Source organism: Crocodylus siamensis, chromosome 2, assembly GCF_052110815.1.
Source record: "Crocodylus siamensis isolate JL-2025a chromosome 2, ASM5211081v1, whole genome shotgun sequence".
NCBI lineage: Eukaryota > Metazoa > Chordata > Crocodylia > Crocodylidae > Crocodylus > Crocodylus siamensis.
This window is the reverse complement of record NC_143396.1, coordinates 94,355,844-94,382,959: the sequence shown is the minus strand read 5'-3', so window position 1 is coordinate 94,382,959 and position 27,116 is coordinate 94,355,844. Positions and strand designations below refer to the sequence as shown.

The window sequence follows — 27,116 nt, the reverse complement described above, 5'->3', positions numbered from 1 at the left end:
TGAAACTGCTGCATGGAATAGCTGTGGGTTGTTCTTGTGTGCACACCTGAGGAGATCAACAGATGAATCTGCAGTGGAGTTGGTGTTGGAAAACGCTGTAAGTTATTCCCCTGTGATAAAGAACCCAAGGCTGTGATCCTTCAGAGATTTACACACCTATTAAACTTTACACACTGCACTCTCTTCAACTTCAGTAGAACTACCAACACTGTGTAAAATGAGGTGCAGGACTTGGTTACTAATTTTCAACTTAAAATCTCATTAATTAATTATGAATGGAAGAGCTCTAATCAAAGATGTAAGCAGGGTGTGCCAGCCCCTAATAAATTGCAAATTGTGTGAAACAAACCAAAATGACTGAGAACTGTCATAGAGGGGGAGAGTGCCTAGAGTAGTGCAATATAATCTTTGTTTGCTTGGATATGGTGTGGAGGAACTGTATAAGAAATTATAAAGATGTACCTTAAGTGTAGGATCTGGGAAACTAGTCCATTTTACTATGAAATGCCGGACTATTGAAAGGTGGTGAAGTTGGTATGTGTTCTGATTATAATATTTTGTTTGAAGCACTTAGTCTTCCTACAAGTGATTTTTAACTGTTGTACACTGATGCCCATTTGTTTGATCCATTCTCTTTATGGAATCTTTCATTTCCTAGCCTGTTTTCTGTGGGTGCTCCTGGTCCCACTGTGTTTTTCCAGAACTTTGCCTACCTTTTATCAGTTGTTCTCCTGTAAGACATGCAGAGTTGAAGTTTGTTTTTGTCTTACTACATGCTATGCATTTCCATATCCTTATTCAAATGTGATTTTAAAAGGTGAGGTACCATGCTGGAATAGTTTATAGTAATGCTATCACATGTCACTCAAGTGGAGTTCCAGTTCCACTCTTAGTCTTGCTGTCATTTGCCATTGCTAACCAAAATGTCACTCAGGAGATATACTGTGCATGAAGAACTTCAGCCACCTACTACAGACTGCTCCTGGCTCTTTCCTGCACTCTCACCTGTACTTTGCATTTCAGTGCAGCAATAATTGGGGAATGGTTGTCAGCACTATGACTTCTTTGTTTGAGAGGTATCTTCAGTTTGTGAAAAGCCAGTGCATAGGGAAAGAGGATTATAAAAGATCAAAAGCAGAAGTGGTATTTAAGATAGAGAAATTAAATGGAGGAAAGAAAATCCTGCAGGGAAATGTATGAAAAGGATGGTTAACACAGACAGCTGGGATTCAGGACTTTTGGGTTCTTGGCAATGACAATTTAAGTTCTTGTGCTTCTGTTTGTGTCTCTAAAGTGGGAATAAGTCTGACTGCTTTGCAGGTAAGCAAAAACTACTTGAAGTCTTGGGATAGGAAGTGCAGACATAAATTTACTGTACATTAAGAAGATGCAAGCAATAAAGAGCTTGTTCACTTCTACACTGAGTGTTAAGTCAGTCTAGAAACTGCTTGGAACATGGCAGCAGTGGATGAGGAGTAATGAACAAGAGTCACTGTCACTTTATCTTATCTAGTACTGATAGATGTTTTATAGATATGCACAAAATAGTGTTAAACATTATTTCAATACCAAAAACTATTTTTAAAGCAAGCTTACTTGAGTAAGCAAGTTATTGTTTTATGAAATCTGTTTTGGTTTAGCAGGCAGATGTGTTTATGTAACAGATCCTTTATATTAGCTTGTAAAACCTTTCATTCAAGTCTGTCTGTATGCACAGGAAACTTATTTTTTGAACTGGTTCATTAGTTTACCAGATATTCCCTTTAAAAGGGTGGGTTTTATATTTTTGTTTTGTATCTAGTGCAAAATTAAAGAGAGATAGTTGGTTTCTCCCCATTTTCAACCTCTTATTCCAATTTTACTAAATATTGTATAACACATAGTGTGTGTATATATTGCCTTTGTGTGAATACATACAAAAATACAAATCTGGTTTGTTGGAAAAGGAGTTTCTTTAATAACATTTTATTGCTAGAAACATTTGTTTAGACCCTTGGGGACCTTGAATAAACAATAAGCTTTCACTAGAAAGGTGCTAGACAGATGATCTATTTGCATTTTCTTTTATGTTCTTGTGAATGTCTGTAAAACTGTCAGTTTGAAGGAGCCAGTTTATCAGTGAAAGGATAAGAAAGAGATAAGTCAGTTTGGTTCCACATGTTTGAAGTAGCTACTGCAGTTACACATGTGTGCTGTGGATGAAAATATACTTTTTTTTTTGCCAAAAGAAAGAAATGAAAATGGGATTTACTAATTATATTTATTATTTTCTGGAAAAGATCTTGCAGAAAAAAATGATTTGTTGGAAATCAACCACACATTTATTTATACATAACAGAACTAGAATTCTCTGCTCTGGTAAAAAGCAAGGTAGCCCATTTGCTGAAACATTTGAATGTGGAATGTGGCCTCAAAAAGACTGAAAACAGTGAGGCCATATGTATCCTTTAAATAGCGACAGTTTCTATGGGGGCCCATCTTATAATAGTCACATACACAAACTGCACAGTTTTCCCTTTCTGTGTTGGCATTTGAACTTGGTGATTGATTCCTTTATTTTAAACTTCATGCAGTATAGTACAACATAGTCTAGTATAGTCGTATGGTTAACATTTAGTCTTTGTTTTGCATAACTAGTTTTTAGGTTCTAAGAGGAAAAGCAGTGATTATCATCAGTAATAATTTTCTTTACATTACCAATGCTTTTGCTAATGATAGCCCTTGGTTAGCTTCTTGATGACGTATTCTACACTTACCTGGAAGATTATTAATAGATTTCTCTCATTCTTTTAGAGGTGTTTTTTTTTGGTAAAAAATACTAGAATATCTCCAATCTTTCCTGGATGTTTGAAGGTACTTAAAACTTAACAGAATGCTGTTGTAATGCTGTAACGCTTCATTCGGTTATACCTTTCATAATCAGGTTTTGACAACTTTCTAACAGATAACGATCAATTTATTATAAATTTTATGCACACACAAGGGAATGCTGTGTAAAGTGAGTTGTATATGTGAAGAACACTGTGTAAATTGAACCTTACATTTTTAGTTTTTTATGTTTTTTTTTCACTTCCTAGATTGGCAAGGCCAATTGTCACCTTAGACTAATTTAGTGTTGCTTAAGGTTTTGGCTTCACAGGGCAGATGAGTGGTGTGGGCTTCTCTGTAGACTGGATCAACCCCTGCGGGCCTGAACTGGACCTCACAGGGCCTCAGCTGGCATCCATGGACTTGGATCAGTCTGGAGGCTCAGAGGAGAGGGTAGGGGTACTAGATAGAAAGGAACAGAGATATTTGCCTACAAAAGCAGGTGAATGGCATATACGATGATAGAGGAATAGGTGAATTAAGCTCTGGATATTTTAGTCCAGTGTTGATTTGGCCTGTATTGATGAGGGCGTCTGGGTCTGTTGCATAGCTTGGTGGATTGACAAGCATAGGTGTTAGATAAATAGTCTCTTGCTGGAGTGATCCTTTTAGAGGATACTTGTAAGTCAGGACAGGCTTCTCCCCCAGTGTGGCCTTGAGTTAGTCATCATTTTACAGGAGGGGTTGGAAGCTATTAATGATGTTTCTAAGTTGTTCGAACGGGAGGGTTTAGGTGACAATAAGTGGTCTTTTATTGTCCTTGTCATGTGGTTGGTACCGTAACAGGTCAAAGAGGGGTCTGGCTTTGCTGATTTCAGTAGCTATGGTTTTCAGATTGTATTGTAAGTATAAGAATCTCAACTTCACAGCTTTTGGGTGTACATTCTGGTCAATGGATTGGAGCAGGTACAGCTGGCTGTAGATGATGGATCTAGTGGTGTGCTTTAGCATGAAAGCTGGTGGTTTGAAGGTAGCTGTAGTTGGACAGTTTGTTTCTGATGCAATGTGGTGATGATGTGACTACTGAACTTTCACAGTGGTATTTATGAAGAGAATATATTGGGTAGAGTATTCCAGAGTCAGTTTGATGGAAAGGTAGAAGTTAGTCCTGGTAGAATTTCTCAAGAGATTCCTTGTACATGTGATGAATGTGATGAATGTTATCAATGTCTCATACCAGGGGGAAAAGAGGGAAGCTACAGAGGAAGTTGACTTTCATGTCTGTCATAAAAATGTTTTGGCATATTTCGGGCCAGGTGCATGCCCATGGCAGTGCCATTCTTTTATAGGTATAGGGAGCCTCCACATCTGAAATAGTTTTGTGTGAGAACCAAGTGGGAAAGTGCAATGGAACTTTACTTTTTTAGGACATTTGTGGTGTCCTCCAAATAGCTGACATCTCTAGTGACATATGGAATAGGATAGAGTCAATGTAGCCAGAAACTCCCCTCTGTGATGGTGCCAGTGCAAGAGAGAATAGGGCATTGTTGGTTGTCAGGTTTGTGGATCTTAAAGAATAAGTAAAAGGGGCTTGACCTTGGGTTCCCAGGAGTTGGAAGTATCAGTCCTTTCCCGTGCATCTGGAGGTAGCTTCTTTTAAGAGCTTATATACAGTAGTTCCATCCGGTATTGTTCTTTGAAATCAGGAATTTCTAAATCTCCATGTTAGTGTTCCTCTTCTCAGCCCTGCCAAAGTTGAAGTCTTAACATGTTTGCATTATAAATATTTTAAAAGAAAACTGCTTAGACCAGTTTAATCCCTGTTATGCAATTCGAGAAATTTATCAGGAGTCAATCAGTGAAGTAAATGACAGGGTATATTATAGTACTTTCCAGAGTATTTGAGTCAACTGATGGAATTCAGTGTCAAGAAAGATTCACACTGTTAGTGCATCTTGCATCTCTTCCATGAGCACAACAGGTGGTTAGCCATGCTCCTCTGAAGTTAGGTGGAGTGTGGAGCAGGATGCAACCTCAGAGTCTAATTTGTTAACTGTTTTTGTTGTGCATCTCTTGTATTTTACTAGCCTCAGGCTAGCCTACAATATTTACCATGTCATTTGATCTTTTTTTGTGCTAAGTGTACATTTTTTGTTTTAAACATGGGAAAGTAATAAAAGCATTCAGAGGAGTTCAGTTTTAAAAAGGAAGAAAAGATAATCATGTATATGAACTGACAACTACTCACAAAAAAGAGATGCAAAAAGCAACCCAGTTAAAAACATGCTTTCAACTAAATCCAGCTAACTCCAGGTACAATATTATATTTTCTTTACAAGAATACCACACCTTCAAAATGAAAAATGGTAATGTCTAGAAATTAGAGGTTAAGTGATCGAACTTGTTACTTGTTGCCATATAATCAATCACTCACTTTCACACTACCCAATTTATATCACCCACCCAACTCTCTCTGTTCTTCAGAACTTTCAAAATAATGCACACAAATCAAATAATGGACTCCACAGTAAAGTACTAGAGAAAAGCAAAGGTTGCAGGTACTAATTTTACCCACCACAGTTTTGGTCCCTTGTTTGAAACTGGTCCTAAATTGAAACAAATGTTATGCTTTTTAACCCTGTTATAGGTATTGGCTCTGACTACATTTGAGAACAGTACTTTAATGTTTGTACGCAGGCTACCACTTAGGTTATCTGTTTCTGTTGTTAAGAGGGGCATGTCTGATATTTAAAAAAAAAAAATTATAATAGGGCTGCAAGTACTATTATTAAGGTTGTCTGAATGCTTATTTTTTTGGATCAATTTCCAGTTGCTTATCCCTTGTCAAATTTCAAACTTTTGGGCTGAAACTTTCCACATCAGCTGTCTGCTGCAGACTATGTGTAGAGTTTTTATTTTGTTTTAATTTCAGTGAAAATTGCTCAGGTATTTATAAGAACTAAGCTATGGAAAAATATTTTTGTTCTTGCTCACACTGAAAAATTTTGCATAGTTTTCTTGGGAAGCTCTAATTCTTATGTGTTTTGGGACAGGATTTAAATTTTGATAGAAGACTGGTCTTTTTTCAGACAGTGTGCCTGTTGTCATCCCCATGAAAAATGTGCCCAAATTTGGCCAAGTTACAGGCCTTTGAAAAGCTCCTGTGTGCTCGCTGATTAGTCATGTGTCACTATGATGCAACAAGATTTTTTTAATTAAAAAAAAATTACGAACACACACAGCACTCCACATTAAAAGAGCTTTAGTAGTAGTATAATGTTGATATCTCTAAAGTGAGGTGGTACTAAATTTAGAGGGATCTCTGCAACCTTAATTCAGCCACCTTACATTTATACTTTGTAATGCAGCCTTTAATTATATGATCACATAGTATCTTTGTCCTCATTCAGTACATGGAAAGAACTGGGTCATGGTTGTATATTGAACAAGTTACTTGCTACCAATAGGATTTTTGTATCTCGTTATTGCTGAAATTGGAAGGTGTGTAGGGAATAAGTCAGGGAATTGCTGGAGGAGAAAGGGACAGTCTCACTGTTAAGGGCAGTTAGGATAATGTCGCAGAGTAACTGGATCACATTCCTCCCTGCCACAGGATTCTTAAATGATGCTATGTAAACCAAGCTTTTCATAAGTGCTTGCTAATTGAATGTTTCTCATTTTCTGTATCCCTAACTTTTGATCCCAGGGGTCTAATTTACAGAAGAGTTAAGTAATACAATGCAGGTTGCATCTGCAGTGTAGGCTGATGCTTTACTATACTGTATTTTGAACATATGAAGTGCAAAGTACTTTGAACAGTCAAGTGCTAAAAGTCTCAACAAAAGCATCCAAAATTAGTGGATGCTTAGTCCATCATTCATATTATAAAAGGGCCAAATCAGCTTAGTTCATCATTCATATTATAAAAAGGATAAAAGTACCCACTCATCCTATGGAATTTTTTTGAAAATTGTTTTGCAGACATTAATAAATTCCTTAAATACCATTCAAAGTTTTGTCTGACTCTCTCTTCCAGCTCCATAGTTGGTCCAATAAAAGACATCGCCCTAAGAAATCCTTGTCTTGCATAATATCTGGACCATTACAGCTACAACATCACTCTAGCACTACTATCAAATACCATAGTCATAAGCACATAAAAAAGCCCATGAGGAAATTACTAATTTTTTTTCAAGGTAGGGCTTGAGGGGTATGCAGAAAATTAGCCTTGAGACCACACACTGAATTATGAGGAGAAAACAATACTGATACTCATGAAGAGAGAACTGCTCATTTCAAACACTGAATGAGACCGGGTTGTTGTGGAGTTAATGTATTTATACACAATGAGGCAAAGTTAAGGCTGCATGTGCTGTGCAGAATAAATTGGATTAAATACCAGGACTCAATATGAAGATACACTTAACATGTATATATGTTTAAATTACTTCACAAATATTTGTATATTCTAAGACCAGAAGGACCATTGTATTTCTTTAGTCTGGTTTTCTTTCATAAAACAGGCTGCTGGACTATAGTCAATTAATTCCTGATTAAGCTAGAGAATTTTTAATGAATGTTGGTTGAAATGCACCTAATACTTAAGCAGCTGGGACATTTTATTTGTACAAAGAAAACCAAGGTGCAGAGAGGTGAAATTAATTGCCAAAGGTCACATTTGCAGATAAGCATGTATGGGTTTGAACATGAATCTTTGGCTTCTAGCTATGTGGGCTCAGCCTCTGGCCTGTGTTTCCTGTGTGATTAATCTATTCTTTCTTTTGTAGGAAAGGGATCATCTAATTCAAAATTACCATCAGTCCCTACGGTTTCTTCAGTGCCTGAGGATTCAGTCTCAAATATGAGGTAATTTCTTTAATTAACCTCAGCAAAAGGAGACATTGCTACTTCTCGGTTTCTTGATGATGTAGTTCATTGGTACGTTCTGCTAAGGTATTCGCTTGGAATTTTCATTGCATGGTTAATCACTGAAAGCAAGACTCAGTACCTGTTGAAACTAAACTCTTTCAGTTGCTTTAAATGATTGCTGGATCAGGTTGTTCAATAGAAGGATCAGGTTGCTGGATCAGGTTCTTCAGTAAAATGTAATTATGCTAAATGGGTTCTAGTTACAGATGGTGTACCATTCAAACAAAATAATTCCTTCTCTTGCAGAATTTTGATTTTTCTTCTCCATCTAACCTCACATGTCTTTTAATTAGTATTACAGAGAGGCTTGAGCATGCTTTGGAAAAGGCTGCCCCACTTCTAAGAGAGATTTTTGTGGATTTTGCTCCATTTCTTTCTCGCACTCTGTTGGGTAGCCACGGGCAAGAGCTGCTGATAGAAGGTACAAGTAAGTTTCAGTTTTCATTTTTTTCTCTACCTGAGGACTTTAAAGGAAACTGTTTTATATAAGCAGATGGAGTTTACATAATCCTATAAACTAAACTATATGCAGTTTTTTCTGTTTGAATGAAGTCGTATTTCAGTTGGTCCTTAAAGTAATGGGAAATATTTAATCAATTTTCAGATTTAAAAAAAAAAAAAAAAATTCTTCATCATATTGGTATCCGCTATGAAATTAAGTTTGATGTCAACTGTTAAAACACTAACTAAAAAGAAACGAAAGACTGAATGTCTTGACTATGACACTTTAATAATACGGTATGTTGGAGTTATAGGTTATATAACTCCAACATATAGTTATATATATAACTATATATAGTATATATATATAGTGTGTGTGTGTGTGTGTGTGTATACACACATATAGTTATATATATATATATAGTTATAGAAAAGCATTATGATGAATTTGCTGCTGTTTTTCTGGTGCATTATTGGAAGAAAAAGCAGACTCTGACAAATAGCAGCTATGAGGAGAAAGTTCCAGACAGCTGGGAAATTTGTGAGAGACTTAAAGGGATGAAAAAAATGGTGCCAGCTCATGGTGCTGAGAGGCATTTCATTGTATTTGTGACCGAGTCTCTTTTTAAGAAATAGCGATCATATCTATAAAAGTAGATCATGCATAATTTGCATGTTAAATATGTGCATATAATGCAAATACCTGATCCTGCAGCATCAACTTGGGAGGAAGGAGGACCCGGGAAACTATAGGCCAGTTAGTCTTACCTCAATCCTGGGCAAGCTTTTTGAGAAAATTATTCTGGCGCGTATCCACAAGGGGCTAGCAGGGGAGATTATACTTTGGGGCAACCAACATGGGTTCATTAGAGGTAGGTCCTGTCAGACCAACCTAGTGGCCTTCTATGACCAGATCGCCAAATCCTTAGATGCAGGAGTAGCAGTGGACATAGTCTTCCTGGACTTTTGGAAGGCCTTCGACACTGTCTCTCACCCTGTTCTCATTAAGAAACTGGGGGACTGTGGTGTCGACACCCACACAGTCAATTGGGTCACCAATTGGCTGGAGGGCCACACCCAGAGAGCGGTAGTGGATGGGTCATTTTCGACCTGGAGGGATGTGGGCAGCGGGGTTGTGCAGGGCTCGGTCCTCAGGCCCGCACTGTTCAACATCATCAGTGACTTGGATGAGGGGGTAAATAGCATCCTGTTCAAATTTGCTGATGACACTAAGATGTGGGGGGATGCGGGCACACTAGAAGGGAGAAATAGGCTGCAATTGGACCTAGAGAAGTTACAGGGGTGGGCAGATGAGAATAGGATGGGATTCAACACAGACAAGTGCAAGGTGATGCACCTGGGGAGGAAAAATCAGCACCATACCTACAGGTTGGGGAACTCCCTTCTCGTCAGTGCAGAGGCAGAAAAGGATCTTGGAGTCATCATTGATGCCAAGATGAACATAGGCTGGCAGTGTGGGGATGCAGTCAGGAAGGCCAACTGCACCTTGTCTTGCATCCACAGATGCATCTCAAGCAGGTCCAAGGAGGTGATCCTCCCCCTCTATGTGGCAGTGGTCAGGCCTCAGCTGGAGAACTGCATCCAGTTCTGGGCACCGCACTTCAGGAAGGATGTGGACAACATGGAAGTCCAGAGGAGGGCCACTTACACGATTGGGGGCAGCAGGGCAGGCCCTACAAGGAGAGGCTACGGGACCTGAACCTGTTCAGCTTCCACAAGAGGAGGCTGAGGGGAGATCTAGTGGCCTGTTACAAACTAGTCAGAGGTGACCACCAAGTACTGGGGAAGTCCCTATTCCCCCGTGCACTACCAGGGGTGACCAGGAATAACGGTTACAAGCTGGCAGAGGGTAGATTCAGGCTAGATATCAGGAGGCGCTACTTCACGGTCAGGGAAGCTAGGTTCTGGAAACAACTTCCAAGAGAAGTGGTGCTGGCTCCTACCCTGGGGGTCTTTAAGAGGAGGCTAGATGTATACCTTGCTGGGATCGTTTGACCCCAGTACTCTTTCCTGCCATGGCAGGGGGTTGGACTTGATGATCTGCTCAGGTCCCTTCCGACCCTAGAGACTATGAAACTTCCTTCTATCAAACTAACTACTACTCGGTGGAAGGGTAACAATATATTAATAAACAACATAACTTACATATAGGATTTTGCTTTAACTATTTGTATCATGTAAATTGCATTGTTTCAGATTTAGGTTGAAAAATGTAGGTTTCGTTTAGTTGTTGTTGGTATGGTGATTTAGACTCCTGCCCTTCCATAGCTTGTAATAACCAGCAAGCCTGTAGTCACAGTTCCAGTGCTTCTAGCAATAACTACCTTAGTGGCTGCAGCTGAGAAATTGAGAACTTTTCTTGATTTCTTTGAATTTTAGAAACCTCCTAGGTAGATACCTTCTGTGTACTATGCTAAGCACACTGAGCTTACTTAGTTGTTAATAATAATTCATCATTGCTACTAGATATCACAAAATCAGATGTGTTAGCAAAATAGAAAACTAGTTTTGCCAATCCAGAATTATGGTAAATCTTACAAATACAGTCTGGTTGAGGATATAGACCTTCATACTTTCATACTTCAGGGCATAAGTCAATTCTGGACAACTGGAGATTTTTCCATAGCCAGTGAAAATAACCCTACCTCCCACCCATTCATAATAGTTTATTGGAAGGATTCCATTGAAGCAGTTGGCACCAGCCATTGCAAGAGACAGATTGGTATCATAGCACTTCAGAGACTACATCACAGGGTGATGATTACTCTTCTTTTTCTAATGGCAGGTTAAATTCTCTCCTGCCTAGGTTGTTGAAAAGCGGCAACCATCTTAACAGAAAACAGCTTTGGTCTCACTGGAATCAGTTGATTGTTGTAAAAATTTTAAAAGCAATCAGGGTTTTTTTTTTGGGGGGGTTCCCCTCAAGATTTCTCTGCTAGACAGAGTTTGAAGGAAAGTTTTGAAGGAAAACTTCCTGTTGTAGTAGATCTATTTATTTCATTCTCTGCCAATTCTTATGTTGATACAAGTTGACAAATACACTGAGCACAGACTAATTTAAAACATTCCATATCAAACCCTAGTAGAGCAAACAAATTCCTTAATTTCTTCACATCCAGAAAATTGTCCTATTGTAGGGCTATTTCAGAATTGAATTTTATAATGGCCAATCTTTCTGTAATTCACAAAAGCCATAGTATGAGCAAAATTTAAAATGTGTCCAGAAATTCTTTGAAATCAAATTACATCATGCATGAGCATAACTTGCCTACCTATTTCTGCTCTTTGATCTGTACCCAATGGGAATTTGCTTTAATCATTACAGGACCAAATATTACTGTGTAAGTCTTGCTTTAGCCAGTCAACAGTTTCAGTGAGAGTCATGCAGTTACCTGAAGAACAAAATGTCATGCTTATAAGAATAACAAAAATAAAAATGAAAATTGATTTTGAAGCTATAGCCATAATAGTTATGTAGGTTATCTTGTTTGTTTCTTTTTTTGGAATACTCTCCAAAAAGCAAAAGTGTTATCGTATGTCAAAGTGTTCTGAAGAGGTTTGTTTTACTTATTTAACATTCTACTGGGAAATGCAACAACAAAACAATTCCTTGTACAATGCACCATTTAGATCTGGATAAAAATAGACCACCAGAGCTTCTGGGCTAAAAGATGATTTTTCATTTTGATTTGTCTATGAAATATCAAATGGGAATTGGTCATAATAATCTAATTAGTTTATAAACAATCAAGAATATATAATAACTAACTGCTTGCACTTCTGCTAAGGTTTAGTGTGAGGTCAAGGGTCAAAGTACTAATAAGAGTGTTTGGGATGTCTACTGCCATGAAACAAAATGGAAACTTGATTGATAGCTAGGGGTCTGAAGGGAGAGAGCGCAGTGGAGAAAGCAAAGGTCATGGAACCATTTCCCTTCTCTGCATATATAATGACCAACCTTTTCCAAAATAGCAAAATGTAGGTATGAAGGATCAATATAGCATATGCTAGGCACGTTTCTTCTACTAATTTAAACACAAATTGATGAAATTTCAGATATAAAAATGATACCTCTATTAATTTATCAACCATTGTTTTTTATATGCAAGACACTGGTTCACTAAATTTGTTCTCTGCTTCAAACATTTTAATTATGCTGATATAATTTTAAACTAATAGAAACCTGAAATACAAGCGTTATAAAAATCTAAGCTTGCTTTATAGGTTTGAATCTTTTATTTATTTTATATTTTGCTTTATCTATTTCAAACAAAGTTCATAAACTTTTGTAAGTTTAATAAACAAAGCCATTTAAACACAAATTTAGTATGATGAAATTTCTTTTTCCTCTCCTTTTTGTAGGTCTTGTGTGCATGAAATCTAGTAGTTCAGTTGTGGAGTTGGTCATGCTACTTTGTTCTCAGGTGAGATTTTCTCAGGATAAATAACTGTGGCTAAAATAACTGATTTTAACATTGTTGAAATTGCACCAAAAATGTATGTTAGAACATATTTTTAATTGTAATGTAAAAGGACCATGACCTTGATGTTTTGATTTGTAAAGGATTGATGTTATACAAATTGTCAAATCTCAATAGGTAGGTGAGGATGTTGAGGCTTCTATATCCTATTGTTAACTTTTACATGATCTCCATTTCAGTGTTTTACTAATTCTGTGCTGTCATATTACAAAGGAAGATAAAATGAATAAATATTAAGATTACTGAAACATTGATTTTTGCACATTGGAACTTCCATCCTTTGGGATGAGTGAGCTTTTTCCTTTTGTTCAGAGATTATGAAATGAGTGATAAATGTGTTTGAAGTCCTTGTCATTATTAATTGCTTTTGACATGTCCTGTGAATCAGAAAGTGTGCAAGGCATTGACCATGCTGGTCAGTTCATGAGTTTTCTATGTTCCTGGAGGCAAAATCACTCTAGGTACATTAAACACCTTAGAATTGCCTTGGGTAGTGCTGATAAGAACCTTCAGAACCTTCTTAGAATTGTACTCAGAGGATTGCATGCACTAGATCTAATGGATATTCTTTTGCTGTCCTTTTGCGTTCTTTTTTGTAATTAAATAGAAGAATGTTTTATTGAGCTTTTCTTTTTGGTGCTTTAAAAATGATACCTTCCTGGTAGTAAATTCCCCTACTTAAAACTTTAAAATAGCCTTTTTTAATGGGAAGGATATTGGTCTAGAGGTCAAGGGTTCTGACCCATTTCAAAACCTTTGACCTTCATTTACAGCCCTTATGGTTTACTTGCCTGACGAATAAGGATAATGCAAAATTAATGTTTCTTCACATCGATTTATTCGTTTTAGTGCCTATATTGCCAAATTTATTTAGACTGTGCTGATGGACATTTCATGAATACAAATGAAAGAATCATAGAAGGTGTGAAAAATCAATAGTCTACATTGTCAATAAAGTGCAATAAGTACAATTACTTCTGGAGATTACACCTAATGGATTTTACAATGAACTAGTGAAGAGTAGTTATGTTTCTAGTGGGCTTATTATTCATGGATGCAGTTAGATTTTGCTTACATAATTCTACTGCTTTTGAAGAAAATAATCAAGAACCTGTACTTCTCTAAAGAAGTGTTAACTAATAGCTGTCCTAGAACTTTTGGAGTTTAGAAATAATTTCCTTTTTTGTAAATATTGCTTATTTTCTGCAGTTATTCCCATGTATATTTTACTTAACACACATCTAACATTTAAAAAAATTAATGCCCATATACTAGGAAATCTATATGAAACTTCTCATATTTTATTAACTACATACAAAACAGGGCCTTGAGATGCAAAAAAGCTTTTTAAAACTCTCTGATTAACCCATTTTGGTTTGTCATAATGTACAATTTGTTTATTTCAGTAAAGGGTTTGTTGAATTTATTTGATGAGGTTAAATATTTTTTTTTTAGTGGTAAAGAGCAGTGTTTGTCCTCTGTACAGTATGTTGCATGTATGATTCTTGGAAGCAGAAAGGATAAGGAGCAAATGACATACTCTAATGCACCTATTTGTCATACATGTCACAGTGCTGTTTAATGCTAATCTAATCAAATGGAGGATGTGGCCATTTCTTAGTAATATTAGTAGCAAAAGATGAGGCTGTTTTGAATAAAATAGCTGGAATAAACCAGTAAAGGCACACAGGACTCTCAAAATCTTGTTAAAGTTACAAGCAGCTGTAATATTTGGCAGAATACAAAAAATGATGTGAGAAATGAAGCCAAAATTAGCTCCAGATGTATACAGATTGTTCTGGGGTGATAATTACATTTTTCACTTTGAATTTTCCTAATTCAAAGAGGTCAGCATGGCAATCACAAAAGTGATTTATTTTGTTAAGAAGTGAACTGTCTTTTGCTACATGAAAGCTTGAGAGATATGAAATTGAATTTCAACTCGACATTTTACAGATACTGGGAGGAGATGGGACTGAGTTTGATTGATTTTTCTTTTTGGCCCAAGATGGGGTGGAAAGTGAAGTGATAGCCTCTTGCTAAAATTTTAATTAATTTTTAAGAGGAGATGGAGAGGATAGAGTACCAAAGATCGAAAGATCAGGTCAAAAACTAGTTTCTAATCACATAAATAATGTGGTATAGTTACATTCTAAGTATCTGTGAATTTGATTTAAAACTCCACAAATTTGTCAGCCATCATTTTACTAAATGGAAGAGGTGTTATGATTTATATCTTTAAAACAATTGGGAAAGCAATTAAGTATTAAAATAAAGTAAAGCACATCAGATATTAATAACTTAAATCAAACTAAGCATCAATCTGGTTAATTTCTCAGAAGCACTGAATACAACAATTAGATCTGTTTTTTACTACAGCATTGTAACTTTTTTTTCTATTAAATTTAGTAGGTGAAGTGCTTTTAACAAATCTAAGTATGGATACCTGTGAGAGAGAATTTGCTGTGGAACTATATATGCCATCTTGTTGAAGCTTATTTTAAAATCCAGATATTTGCTTCCATCTGCTGTACCTGTATGCGAATATACTTTTGAAGACTTCATCTCACTGTCTTCTATAAAATATTGAACAACTGAACATAGTGCAAATTTCTTATATAAAACCACGATTGATATTAAAACTAAGGCTTATTCTCAAACACACCATCTAAAAGCAGTTTGTGACTGACACACTGCTTTTGGGACTTTGTATACTTTAATTTATATAAACCTATCAAAACATAAGAAATTCTTCATTTAATATTACTACAAAGTGTTTCTGCTTATTTGACATTAATATCATTTTTGAAAGAATCAATGTTGCATTCAAGGCCACTTTATAAAAGCGTTGCGTTGCTCATCCTAATTCAGTCTGACATACATTCCAATAACACTACCTCCCTTCTAGGGTTTAAAGCTAAATTTATGGCTGAGCATTGTGAAGTGCATCATTTAAAAATGGTTTCAACCCAAAACATCTAATAAATAAATAATGTGTATGGCTACTCAGTAGTAGACTTTCCAGACTAGAAATCATTCCATCGGATACTCAACAGTCCACTATCGGAGAGGGCTGTCAGATAAATCTTATAGTAGCTGCATTCATGTCCTGTAAATCACATGTTATTGTCTGAGCCTTCTGCCAGGTCATCTATTCTTTTCCCATTTATCAGAAATGCATACAGTACACTGAAACTAGAAGCACCATCTAGTCTGGCCTAGCATCCTGTGTGGGGTAATTAAACCAGCAAAAAGAGTGAAGTCCTTAGATAGTCTGATGATCCTTTTTAAATGGATGACGTCAGAATGGGTTATATGCATGTGTGTGCTGTTTTGAGACAAGCTTCCTTCAAGTTGAAAGTCCAGGGTTATTATTGGAGAAACAGCATTTTTCCCTAAAATGGTTCTAAAAACATGACTAAAATTTTAAGGGGCACATTGAAGAGTTGTTTATATCTGCATAAATAAATAGGCATTGTGTGTAACAACTCATTTGTCAGGTAGAGTAATGAAGCTGTTCCCTTGAAATAACTTAGTTAAGATGGAAAAAGCTCTTTTGATTTTTTTTATAACATACTTTTGTCTCCATATAATATGAAACTCTACTTGGTTGAGGTAGCAGAAGGGTGAGAAAGGTATAATAACCTGATAAAAAGGAACAGGTGACAAAAGTAACTTTTGTTTTCCTGATGATTCTAAACGAGAGATTCCCAACCAGGGTACCCTGCTGGTACCTGCACTTGCCCCAGCAGTACTCCCTGTGGCCACTTACCCCAGCTCCAGGGGCAGGGGTAAAGCAGGGGAACTCTGTACTGAAAAGCGTAATCCCTGCACTGACCACCACTGTGCTCTGAGCAGCATGCTGTGCTATGGGCAGAGAAATGTGGGGCCATGCTTTTTCATGGCTCCTTCCCCTGCTCTTCCCATGCTTCTTGAGCTCATGAAAAAGGCTGCAGAGTATGGTCCAGTATGCATGTCCTTGGAGGTGCAGCCACTGCAAGTGGCTGCACTCATCCCCTTAAGTACAGACTGGGGGCAGGCAAGGGGAAGACTGTGGAAAGAGCAGAGCAGGTAAGGGTCCTGCCTCTGCCACTCTCAACTGGCACCAGCCTCTGCTGGTGGCCACTGTCACTCCTGTCTGCCTCCTTCAGGGGTCTAATGAACCACCCTCAAGCTTTCTTATTCCCTGGTTAGTAGACCGTGTTGCTCTGAGCATTGCGCCATGCCCCTTGCTATGCTTTCAGGGTGCGACCCCATGATATCATTTTAAGGGAGCCACAGGGTGTGAGGAGCTAAGTACTGTAAGAAATAAATTGGTCTTTAAATGGGGTGCCATTCAATTACAAAACATTATTCAGGTATACCTTGAGTCTTAAAAGATTGAGAAACACTGCTCTAAACTATTGGCAATATTTTGGCAATACTTAATGCTTCTCTTTCAAGGAAATCTACAAACCTGTAAGAGGAATAGCTGTAGGAGAAGACATCAGTCTCTTCGTCAGGTTCCTCCTTGACTTAGATGCTCTGGAATAGGGCTTTTAACTTTCCTTGATTATAAGACTGGTCTGTTTTTAATGGATTAAAATGGCAACTGTGATCTTTTTTAAGAAAGGAAAAAAGTATGGCTCAATGTTAATAATTCAACCCTCTGCATACCGACTTTTTCTCCTTCTCTGTCATAATGCTAAGTTAATGGTTCTTTAACATTTTTAGAATTGAGGCACCCCTGGACAGGCTCAAGATACCCCTCAGAAAGGTTTACAAATATGAGTCACAAAATGAACCCAGAGGTTTCAAATAGAAATCCATAGCTGTGGTCTTTCTGAGTTTTTTGCAACAGAAAAACTACTTTATTTTTTCTTTAGGCAAAAATAAGAGCTGGCCTAACAGAACTAACGTGGCAATTTGTGGCACAAGGCATCTTAGGGTGCCTTGGCACTCTGATTGAGAATTACTCCCCTAACAGATAAGGGATACACTCTTGAGATCTAATGCCATTTTTAAAAATAAAACCAATATTTTAAAACATTAAACCTTTTTTGGCACTTGTTGGTACATAATAGTTTTCTTGTGCCTCAGTACAGCTACCCATATCTCTCTTTTTTTGCTACCCTTAGAAAAATGAATATTTAATAGGATTTTAGGAAGGTCTAAGAACAAAGCCTCGATCTCTTAAACTAAAGGGGGTATGAGCTAGGTGGTTCAGTTTGCAGAAAGGGGGTACAGTTGAGAAATAAAATGTATTCAGGGTCACATTATTATGATAGCTTTTTTATTTCTGAAATAAAAGGTAAGGTAAGCTAAGTCAAACAGAGAAAAAATAAAATAAGTTAGGGCAGTGAGGCCAACCTTTTCATGGGTCACAGATTAGCTCTAAATCTTCCCCAAGTGCTATTCCCATCTCCTTCCCCTGCCCAATCTACTGCTCTGCTTTCTGTTCCCTACCTTATCAGCTGTTTTGCTGTTTGTCCCCTGTCTGGTCTGCTGTGCACCACACAGCCAGGCTGCCCACCATGCCACTTGCAACACACATACTGTAGATTGGCCACCCCTGAATTAAGGGACTACAAGCAGTCCTTGACTTACAACGTTTCAAGTTACAACATTTCACACTTACAACATTTATAAATTGACACCCTGTTTCAACTTTGCAATGTCAGTTTCAACTTTACAATGCTTAATCCAATGTAACGCCACACTAGTGAACAAGTCATTGTATCACCCATCTGCCTGGAGAACATCTGTCCAAACTTCCTTGGACACTTTCTTTAAGAAAGCAGCCAAGACTCCTGAGAAGACTCCAGCCAAGAACCCTTCAAAAAGTCCAGCAAAGTCACCTCAAAGAAGTCCTTCCAAATCAATATGATTGCTATTTATAATATAAATACATTAATGTAGCTATATTACTAATCTATAATTGATCAAGTACAAAATTCTGGGTTATTTTTGGTGAAAATAGGGTATCGGGCCTTGGTTTGGGAACCAATCTGTCATTTATAACTTTGTTTCTTATGAGAAAATTGGTTCCGAGTTACAACGTTTCAATTTAAGATGTGGTTTTCAGGAACCAATTGTGTCCTAAGTCTGAGGACTGCCTGTAGTTTTGATTTAAAGGTCAACCTTACTAACTGTGTAGGTCAGAGTTACAGGTATTCATCCACTTTTCAACTTGGAGAAACTGAATTCCTACACCAGGTAAAGGAGTATAAGGCTTAAGCCTTCAACATCAAAGAAAAGTCTCTTTAAAAAAAAAAGATGGCCTTGCACCCCTTAGTTGTCATTTTCACTCACAGATTGCATATTTCAGTATGTAAACCATGTTCATCTCTAACTTGTACAGTAACATACTCTTATTATATTCCTTATTCCTATAGTTCTTATTCATATGTTCCTTATATTACTGGAAGACTTAATCATCATACAACATCAAAATATGTCTGTTAGGCAGTCATGCACCTGTGAATGACATAATATCATGTTTTCCATAGGAGGGATGCATGTAGTTGGAATTAGGATTTTACTTCATGGTGACTAACTATATATTTTTTTATATTGAAAACAAAATGCCCATAGACTATTGGTATTGCTAGATCATCATTGTCTTCTGGGTATGCTGCAGGCTGGTCCTTTTTCCTAAAAGGCAAACTTTGCTGCAGTTGGCTGATCCATTTTGTTACTTCAAGAATGGATCTCTGCATTGTGTTAAATCTTCAAATTACATGGAGACTTTGTATGGTGGAGCTGATTGGTTGGTGTTTCTTTCAGAGAGTGCATTACACTTGTGCTCTGTGATCTGCACTGGTTTCTAATTTACTTTCAAGTACAATTTAATGTGACGGATAACGATAGTGATAACCATAAAGTTTTAATTGAATTGGGTCTAGGTTATCTCAAAAGCCACTTCTCTGCCATACCTTGGCAGCTGAGATCAACAGAAACACTCAAGCTAACAACCTTATGGTTTAGATATTAAGAAACTACATACAGAAAATTTTCAACTTAGATCTTGGTTGTGGATTCTGTTCCACTCTTAAAAAACAAAAACAAAAAAAAAAAACCCCAACAAAAACTGATGAACTACTTTTGTGCCCTAAGGCTAAGTACAGACATTCAAAAAGCCTGAGGCAGAATTGATCCAGTCTACATGGGTTTCTCTAAGCTGTGTAGATTGGACTGAGAGTAAACGGAGCTCATGTTTGCTCTTTGATTGGAATGGGGAGCAGGCAGACAAGTGCCTGCACTGGCCAAAGCCAGAAGGTAGGGGGTGCCCCCACATGCCTCAGCGTGCTGGAGATTCCCAAAGGCAGTGGATTGTAGCTGAGTGGGGACCATCCCTGATTGGATGTCAGGCACATGTCCCCAAACTTCTGCTATCACTGCAGACCCTCTCCTCTGCCCAGTCCTAGGCTTACAGAGTGGGTTGCCGATGCCTGACAGCCTGGACTGGCCACCGCACCCGGGGAGGGGACGCAGGGTGGCAGCAGATGTAGGTGCCTGGCATGATTCTTACAATTGTGCTGGGGCACTTGCTAGAGCTCCAAGGACTGGGAGATTGCAGCTGCAATAGTCTCCCATCCTCAGGGCTGCATGAAACCTCTAGGGCTGGGAGACTAGTAGCTGTGATCTCCCGGCCTGTGGAGTTTCATGCAGCCCCAGGGCTGGGAGATTGCATGTAGCTGGCAGGACCCAGGTGGGTCCTGGTACCAGGAGGCATGCTGCTAGGACCCAGCATCTGCAGCTATGGGACTCTGGGTCCTGGCATCTACAGGGTGCTCCTAGGATGGAGATTTGGCGGCTGCTGGGGCTGAGAGCCCCCTTGGCTGGGAGACACAGCTGCCACAATCTCCTAGTCTCAGGGCTTCATGAAACCCCTGTGATTGCAGCCCTGCAGGGTTTTACATTGCCCTGAGGCTAAGAGAACATGGCAGCTGTGATCTCTTAGCCCTTGGAGCTCTAGTGAATGGCCCAACATGATTGCAAGAACCATGCTGCCAGGTGCCGTTTCCCAGAGATCAGTTCTTCTAAGGAGGTCCCTGATTCTTCTAAGGATAACACCCCTCCCCTGCCTAGGAACATTGTATATAGAAAATTCCTGAGCTACAGGTGCTCCTTGCTCCCCCCCACACTTCCTCTTACCTGTAGCTGAGAGCTCAGAGCAGTTGAGCATGGCCAAAGCTAGATAGCTGTCCTGCAAGGGGGAAAAAGGGGGAACAGAAGAGCTGGGAAGGTGCCTGGTCTGCCAGGGGGCTGCAACCTAATTGGAGTTGGGAGGGGATCTGGTACTGAAGTTTGGTAGATCTGCCATAAGTCTGATACTACACTGATGCAGGTCTATTTTGGACCAGAATCTGCTATGTTTAAAGAAGTCTGTGTGCCTCGAATTTCTGTTAGGGGTATAGGCTGGTTTCGACCACCTAAATGGGAAAAAAGTGTAGTGTCTGCATGTGGCCCAAGTGTTAGATGGACACATTTTTAATTGAAATAATATTTTTGTGCAATTACTAATTACTTTGTGTATAAATAGTCATAAGTTATACATGAGTTTTTAAAAGGAGCAGCATGATTCAGTAGATCCACAGTTCTTGATATTGAGAACAGATGTTCTAGGATTGTAGCTGCAGAATAACTTTGTGCCTATTTCACTGCCTGTTCTAATTAATTATCCGTTAAAACTATAATTATCAGGACTCTTAGGATCCCTTACCTCATTCCTTTGAATCAATATAGCCTCACATTGGCATTTTTTTCTTGTGAAATCTTGCAGTTTTGAACAGTGTAATCCCGGCAAACATTAACATGATTTCAGATTTCAAAGCCCCTTTATGTATCTGCACATACCAATAATTCAAAGTTTTAACATTTCAGTTGTGTGATCTGTTAAAAGGCTTTGCTTTCAGCAGCTACAATTGCTTTGATAACAATATGGACCAAAGAGAAACATAGCTTTATTAGGCAAAATGGTACTTTTGATACCTTAGTGGGTAGAATCAAAGAAAAAGTCTCCTATGAAACCTTGTTTGGACTCTTATCTGAGTGGTTGTGCTGTTGGAGAAGTCATGCTTTACAGGTCTTCTCCTTGCATTATTAATTGCTTTTAGATGATCAAGTCTTCTAAATTCCAGTAATATACAGCATATTCCAATATAAAAAATGGCAAGTGTAAGTTTCCCAGGGTCCAATTTGCTAAATCAAGGGTGTCAAACTCATATAACTTTGTGGGTCAGATGCATGGCACCAATCTCATCCATGGGCCACATGAGGCCCTTAGACTTTCCCCCACTCCTACTCCTACTGCTGGATCCAGTGCCTGCAGTCAGAACAGGTTAGTACTACACATGGCACGTGTTGTGGCTGATCCAGGACTGTGCTGCACGTAGTACCTACCCCCTCCTCCTGCTGGTCATGGATACATGCTGTATGTACTGCCCTCCCAGCTGGTCTGAACTGTGCTGCATGTGGTACCACCTCCAGCCAGTCTGGGAACAGTGTTGAATGCAGTGCCGATCAGCAGAAGCTGATGCAGTGTGTGGCACACATCCTGGCCTGGCCTGAGGATAATGGTTGCTGTGTGTGATAAGGATGCCAGACCAGCTAGAGCAGGCACTACATGTGGTGCAGTCCCAGACAGGCTCAAGGGTGGGAAGTGCTACATGTAGGGATCCTGGAGTGGCCAGAAGGGTGCTACGTGTAGTAGGGATCATGGAGTGGGTGTTGTGTTTGGCGTTTGAGTCAACTCAGTTCAAGGGCAGTATTGGGGGCCTGAAGACAGGGCTCTGTGGGCCATGTCTGGCTCACAGGCCATATCTTTTGACACTCTTGCCCTAAATAAAGGTTTTTATTTTGGTAAAGATCACTCATAAAAATGGCAATATAGTCATTTTATAGGTGTGGGTGAAAGCAGGCTTTGGAAGAAATAAAATAGTCTTGTCTTCCAAGCTAGTTACATATCCCTTTACATAGTGGAGACCTATGTTTAAATCTCTGCTGCACAGCATGCAGTGTTATTTATACAAGGTGGAATATCTTCAAACAGAAGGACTAAAAGAGATTCTTCCCAGGATAGCTAATGGGAGTTTAGGGCAGTCACTCAAGTTCAAGTCTATTCTTTTCCATCCTTCAGCATTTCAGGTTATTGCCTTAAGCATGAGCTGCTGGTCTTGGTGCAGATGGAGCTGGGGAAGGGAAGTTGAGGCACCCCCTCCCTGTCTTTCTGACACCCCTTTCCTTAAGTGGTGCCATGGGCATGTGGCCTGCTCACCTACTCCACATTATGCTACAATCTATATGATACTCTTGATGTTTCTTCAACAAAGCTTCACTGCGATCTTGTTTCCATCCTCAGTTTAGGGTATGATGTATTATTTTCTTAGAATGTCAGCTCTTCACAGCAGGAGCACGGTGATGTACCGTAGGTCTCTAGCGCTTGGGGGCCAGTGCTTACATTTGCACCCGTCCCCTGCCATCCTTCTCATATCAATACTTAAAGGAGAGCTGGCCCACAGTTTTTGGGGGTCCCCTGCAGGCTTTAGTTTTGGAGCCCCCAATGTGAAGAAGCCAGTGGAGGTATTGGCGGGGAGGGGGTGGCAAGTGGCCAGATGTGAAGCTGGTGGTGGCAATGTGGACTGGTGGCAACTGCCTTTGGTGGGCCAGTAGGGGGTGCTCCTGAGCCACCCACCTCACTGTGCCCGACCACCTTCCAGGCTTTGAGTTGTTCCCTGGGGGTGCCTGGCGTCCAGCTGACCCCCTTCCTGGAGCAAGCCTCGTGCAAGCCTGGGGATAGCACCACCACCACCCACCCAGAGTCTGGAATGATTGTGGACCTGTACCCTTTAGGAAACACAGGCCTAGTAGTCCTTGTGGGTACTTGACCTGCTGCAAGAACTTGGGGTACTTCCCTCAGTGTGAAGATCAAATAGTGGTCTCCCTTAGTCAGCTGAACCAAGAGGACCCCAAGGCATAATCTAGACCAGGGACAGGCAATTATTTTGGGCAGAGGGCTGCTTACTGAGTTTCGGAAAGCCATCAAGGGCTGCATGACAGGCAGCCCAGGGCAGATTAATATTAATTTTCTAAATTTTTTAGGGGCCCCACGGGCCAGATAGAATGGCCTGGCGGGCCGCATCTGGTTCCTGGACTGCATTTTGCCGACCTCTGATTTAGACCCTCTCCCAGTAAGTCTCCCATGCTAGGTACAAAGGAGAACTTTATTGGTTACAAGGAGTAGGTTTGGAATAGGGTACAGGGTAGAGCAATATCAGAGAAATCCCTTAGAGAAAAATGGCATGGTAGCCTTTGATTACGCATCTGTTACTGCAGGCTATTTATCTAGTTAGCTTTCGGGCAGCTTACTCTCGCGTATCATCCAGAGGCAGGTGGAGATTCCCTCTGGAGGCAGGCAGTTCATTGATCATAAGTTTCAAGAGAGAGAGCAAGTTTCAGATGGTTCAGCTTCTCTCTGAGTTTTCATCATGGCTACTGCCCCCCCTCCTGGGCAGTCCTTCTCTTATATAACCCTTATGACTTCATTTACCTGATCCAACGAAGGCCAACAACTTTTGGCTGCCAGTCAACCAATTTGAAATGCATCACTGGTTGCCAGGTAGACTGGCAGGGTTTTTAGCCCCCTCGCAGTCTTGCTGCCATTGCTTAGAACAAGAAGAAGTTTAAGCCCCACACCCAGGTATGTGATGCCAGTCACCTAGGCAGAGGGAGCAGGTTTCCCTCCTCCCTCAGAAATGTATCCAGCTTAGGTTACAACTCGGCGTTTCCTGAAGAGATGGGGCAAAAGAGTCTGCCTTTTGCAGTGATCCTGGTAACCAAATTGTCCCATAGCAGAGTTTTGGGGAGAGACAGAGATGGCATTCTGCCACATTTCCCACCCCCCACCTTGCTATGGCACTGATTACAGCACTGAAGGGCCTGGCTGGCACCGCCCCCCCCAGGCTGGTGCCCAGGGGCCAGGGACCCCTCTGACCTTCTTCCCCACCATCGGTCTGCCACTGCAGGGGCAACGTCTTCCTAAAATCACATCTACTGCAGACCAAGTGAAATTTTGACACCTCACCCAAGACTGGCAGACAGCAATTGCTGGAAACTTTACCTAGCGTCTTTGTGCTAGTCTGGAGAACTGCATAGTCATCTAGTAAAAAGGAAAGCCATGTATTGTAGAAATGTTCCAGGTTTTGTATAAACTAATTAAATTGTTCTGCCTTCAGGTCAAAGTGGCTTCTTTCCTTCATTTGTTATCATTTTCCATGTTAATTTCCAAATAAAATTCTGATCTGAGCTGTCTGTCTTAATAGTAGAAGACTGGTATTTTGAGAAGGCAAATACTAAATCTTTTCAGCTTGAGTTTTGGTTAGTGTTGCTTCCTGACATTTGGAGTCTTTAGTATTCTTCCAGGTAATTGGTGTGATGATTTGTTTGAAAATGTCAGTGACTCTGTAGGCTATAGAAAAATTTTAAGGATTAAGAATCTGCTTAAAGAACCTCGTCTGCCTAATCTCAGATGAGTCACTCAGTTCCTTCCCACGTGGTCTGCTAGAGGCAAGATCTGTTAATTTTCTACATACATTTTAGGCAATTGTGGAGTGGGCGACCTAACAAATATGTGGACTTATTTACTGTCAGTGTGGCTAACAAATAAAATGTTTAAGCCTTTCTAGTTCATTAGCAGATACACTCTTTTTTTACTAAAAACAATTTAACATAGAAGGTATATAGACATTGGATGTGCAGTTACCTTTTCAACAAACATTTAGAAAATATAATATTTACTTCGTTGGACTTGGGGATTTAGAACCCATGACATTTTGGTCAGAACTAGAAATCAGTAAAGGCACATAATTTAACCCTTGCTCATACACCAACTGTTGAAATAGATTAAAATGTGCCAAGATTAATAGATCAATATTACATGAATAGTAATCTCTGTTCTTCACTTACTGATGTGGCGAATGTACACTTAACAGTTACAATGGTGACTAGGGCTGTGTGAAATCTCACCTGACATTTCGTTTTGAAGCTGTTTTGATGCATTTCAAGCTTGAAACAGCGAAATTGAAATGAAACAAAAACCTTTGAAACAGCTTTGAATTGAAAAAAGGGAACTTGAAATATTTCAAAAGTTTTGAAGCCAAGCTTACCACCTTCACCACCAGTCCCAGCCAGCAGCACCCACATCCTGTCATCAAGCAAGCAATTCAAGGGCTTGCCCACACCCTTGAGGGCTGTGGGGGCTGTGCCGGAGTCCTCCCAGGGGCATGGCCCCCCTGATCTGACTGCTGGATGACAGGAAGCAGGTGCTGCCACCTAGGGCCAGTGGCAGCACTGATCTTCCTGGCACTGGGTGCAGGCTGTGCCCTGTGCCAGTCTGTCATCTGGCAGGCAGATTGGGGGCCTGCACCCCTGGGAGGAGTCTGGCACAGCCCCTGCAGCACTCCTAGGGGTGTGGGCGAGCCCCCGATCTGCCTGCCAGATGACAGGAGGTGGGTGCTGCCGACTGGGACTGATGCCGGGAAGATCGATGTTGCTGCTGGCCCCAGGCAGCAGCACCTGCCTCCTGTAATCCTGTGCGCAGATTGGGGGCCCACCTATACCCTCAGGAGGGCTGCAGGGGCTGTGCCAGAGTCCTCCAAGGGGTTCAGACCCAAATCTGCCTGCTGGATGACAGGAGGCAGGTTCTGCTGCCTGAGGCCAGTGGCAGCACCAATCTTCCTGGCCCTGGGTGTGGGCTGTGCCCAGCACCGGTCTGTCATCTGGCAGGATGATCGTGGGCCTGCACCCCTGGGAGGAGTTGGGCACAGATCCCGCAGCCCTCCTGGGGGTGTGGGGGAGTCCCTGATCTGCCTGTCTGCTGCATTTTATGATTCCCTATTATAACCTATGGGCAAAACGGCAAAACAGCGTCAAAACAACAAAATAGTTTCAACGAAACAGAATGGAAGAGTGCTTTCAAAACTAAACAAAACTGAAAACGAAACCCTGTTCCATTGAAATGTTGAAACAGAAGTCGAAGCAGAATGATGTTGTTTCACGCAGCCCTAATGGTCACTACTAATCATGATATAGCTGAAGTTGAGTGAATGTCTTTCATGTTACTATTCCTTTTTTTAGCTGTTTCTCTTTCTATAACTCTTACCTGTGCAGTGAAGTTATCCAGGCTTACTTTGTCTCTGAGTGGGGAATATAAACACACAGTATAGATTTTTAAGACTTACAGTGAACAAAAACTGTAGAGCTATGTTTGTGTGAGAGGAATAACAAATATTTATAATATTTTTCTGTATCTTTTTTACGTAAATGGCGCAGAAAACCTTAAATTTGATGAATAAATAGCCCTTAGTGAGGAAAAAAAAGAGGTATAAATGAAAAATTGTTTCAATTTGACCTGGTTTTGCCCATTCAGTGTTTTTATGAAGCTAAGGAAGAGTTCAT

General features: G+C 39.9%; 1 protein-coding gene across 6 annotated transcripts in view; it reads left to right on the top strand.

The window, feature by feature from the left end:
- Nucleotides 1-27,116, top strand: part of LRBA (LPS responsive beige-like anchor protein) — a 591,088-nt gene that overhangs the window by 160,093 nt on the left and 403,879 nt on the right. For 4 of the 6 annotated variants that reach the window (XM_090036375.1, XM_090036374.1, XM_090036372.1 and 1 more), the window contains exons 32-34: nt 7,596-7,674; nt 8,031-8,164; nt 12,562-12,623. In XM_090036375.1, the coding sequence (XP_089892501.1) occupies nt 7,596-7,674; nt 8,031-8,164; nt 12,562-12,623 (275 nt within the window). The remainder of the gene's footprint in view (nt 1-7,595; nt 7,675-8,030; nt 8,165-12,561; nt 12,624-27,116) is intronic. The other 2 variants (XM_090036376.1, XM_090036373.1) reach the window with 1 other exon arrangement.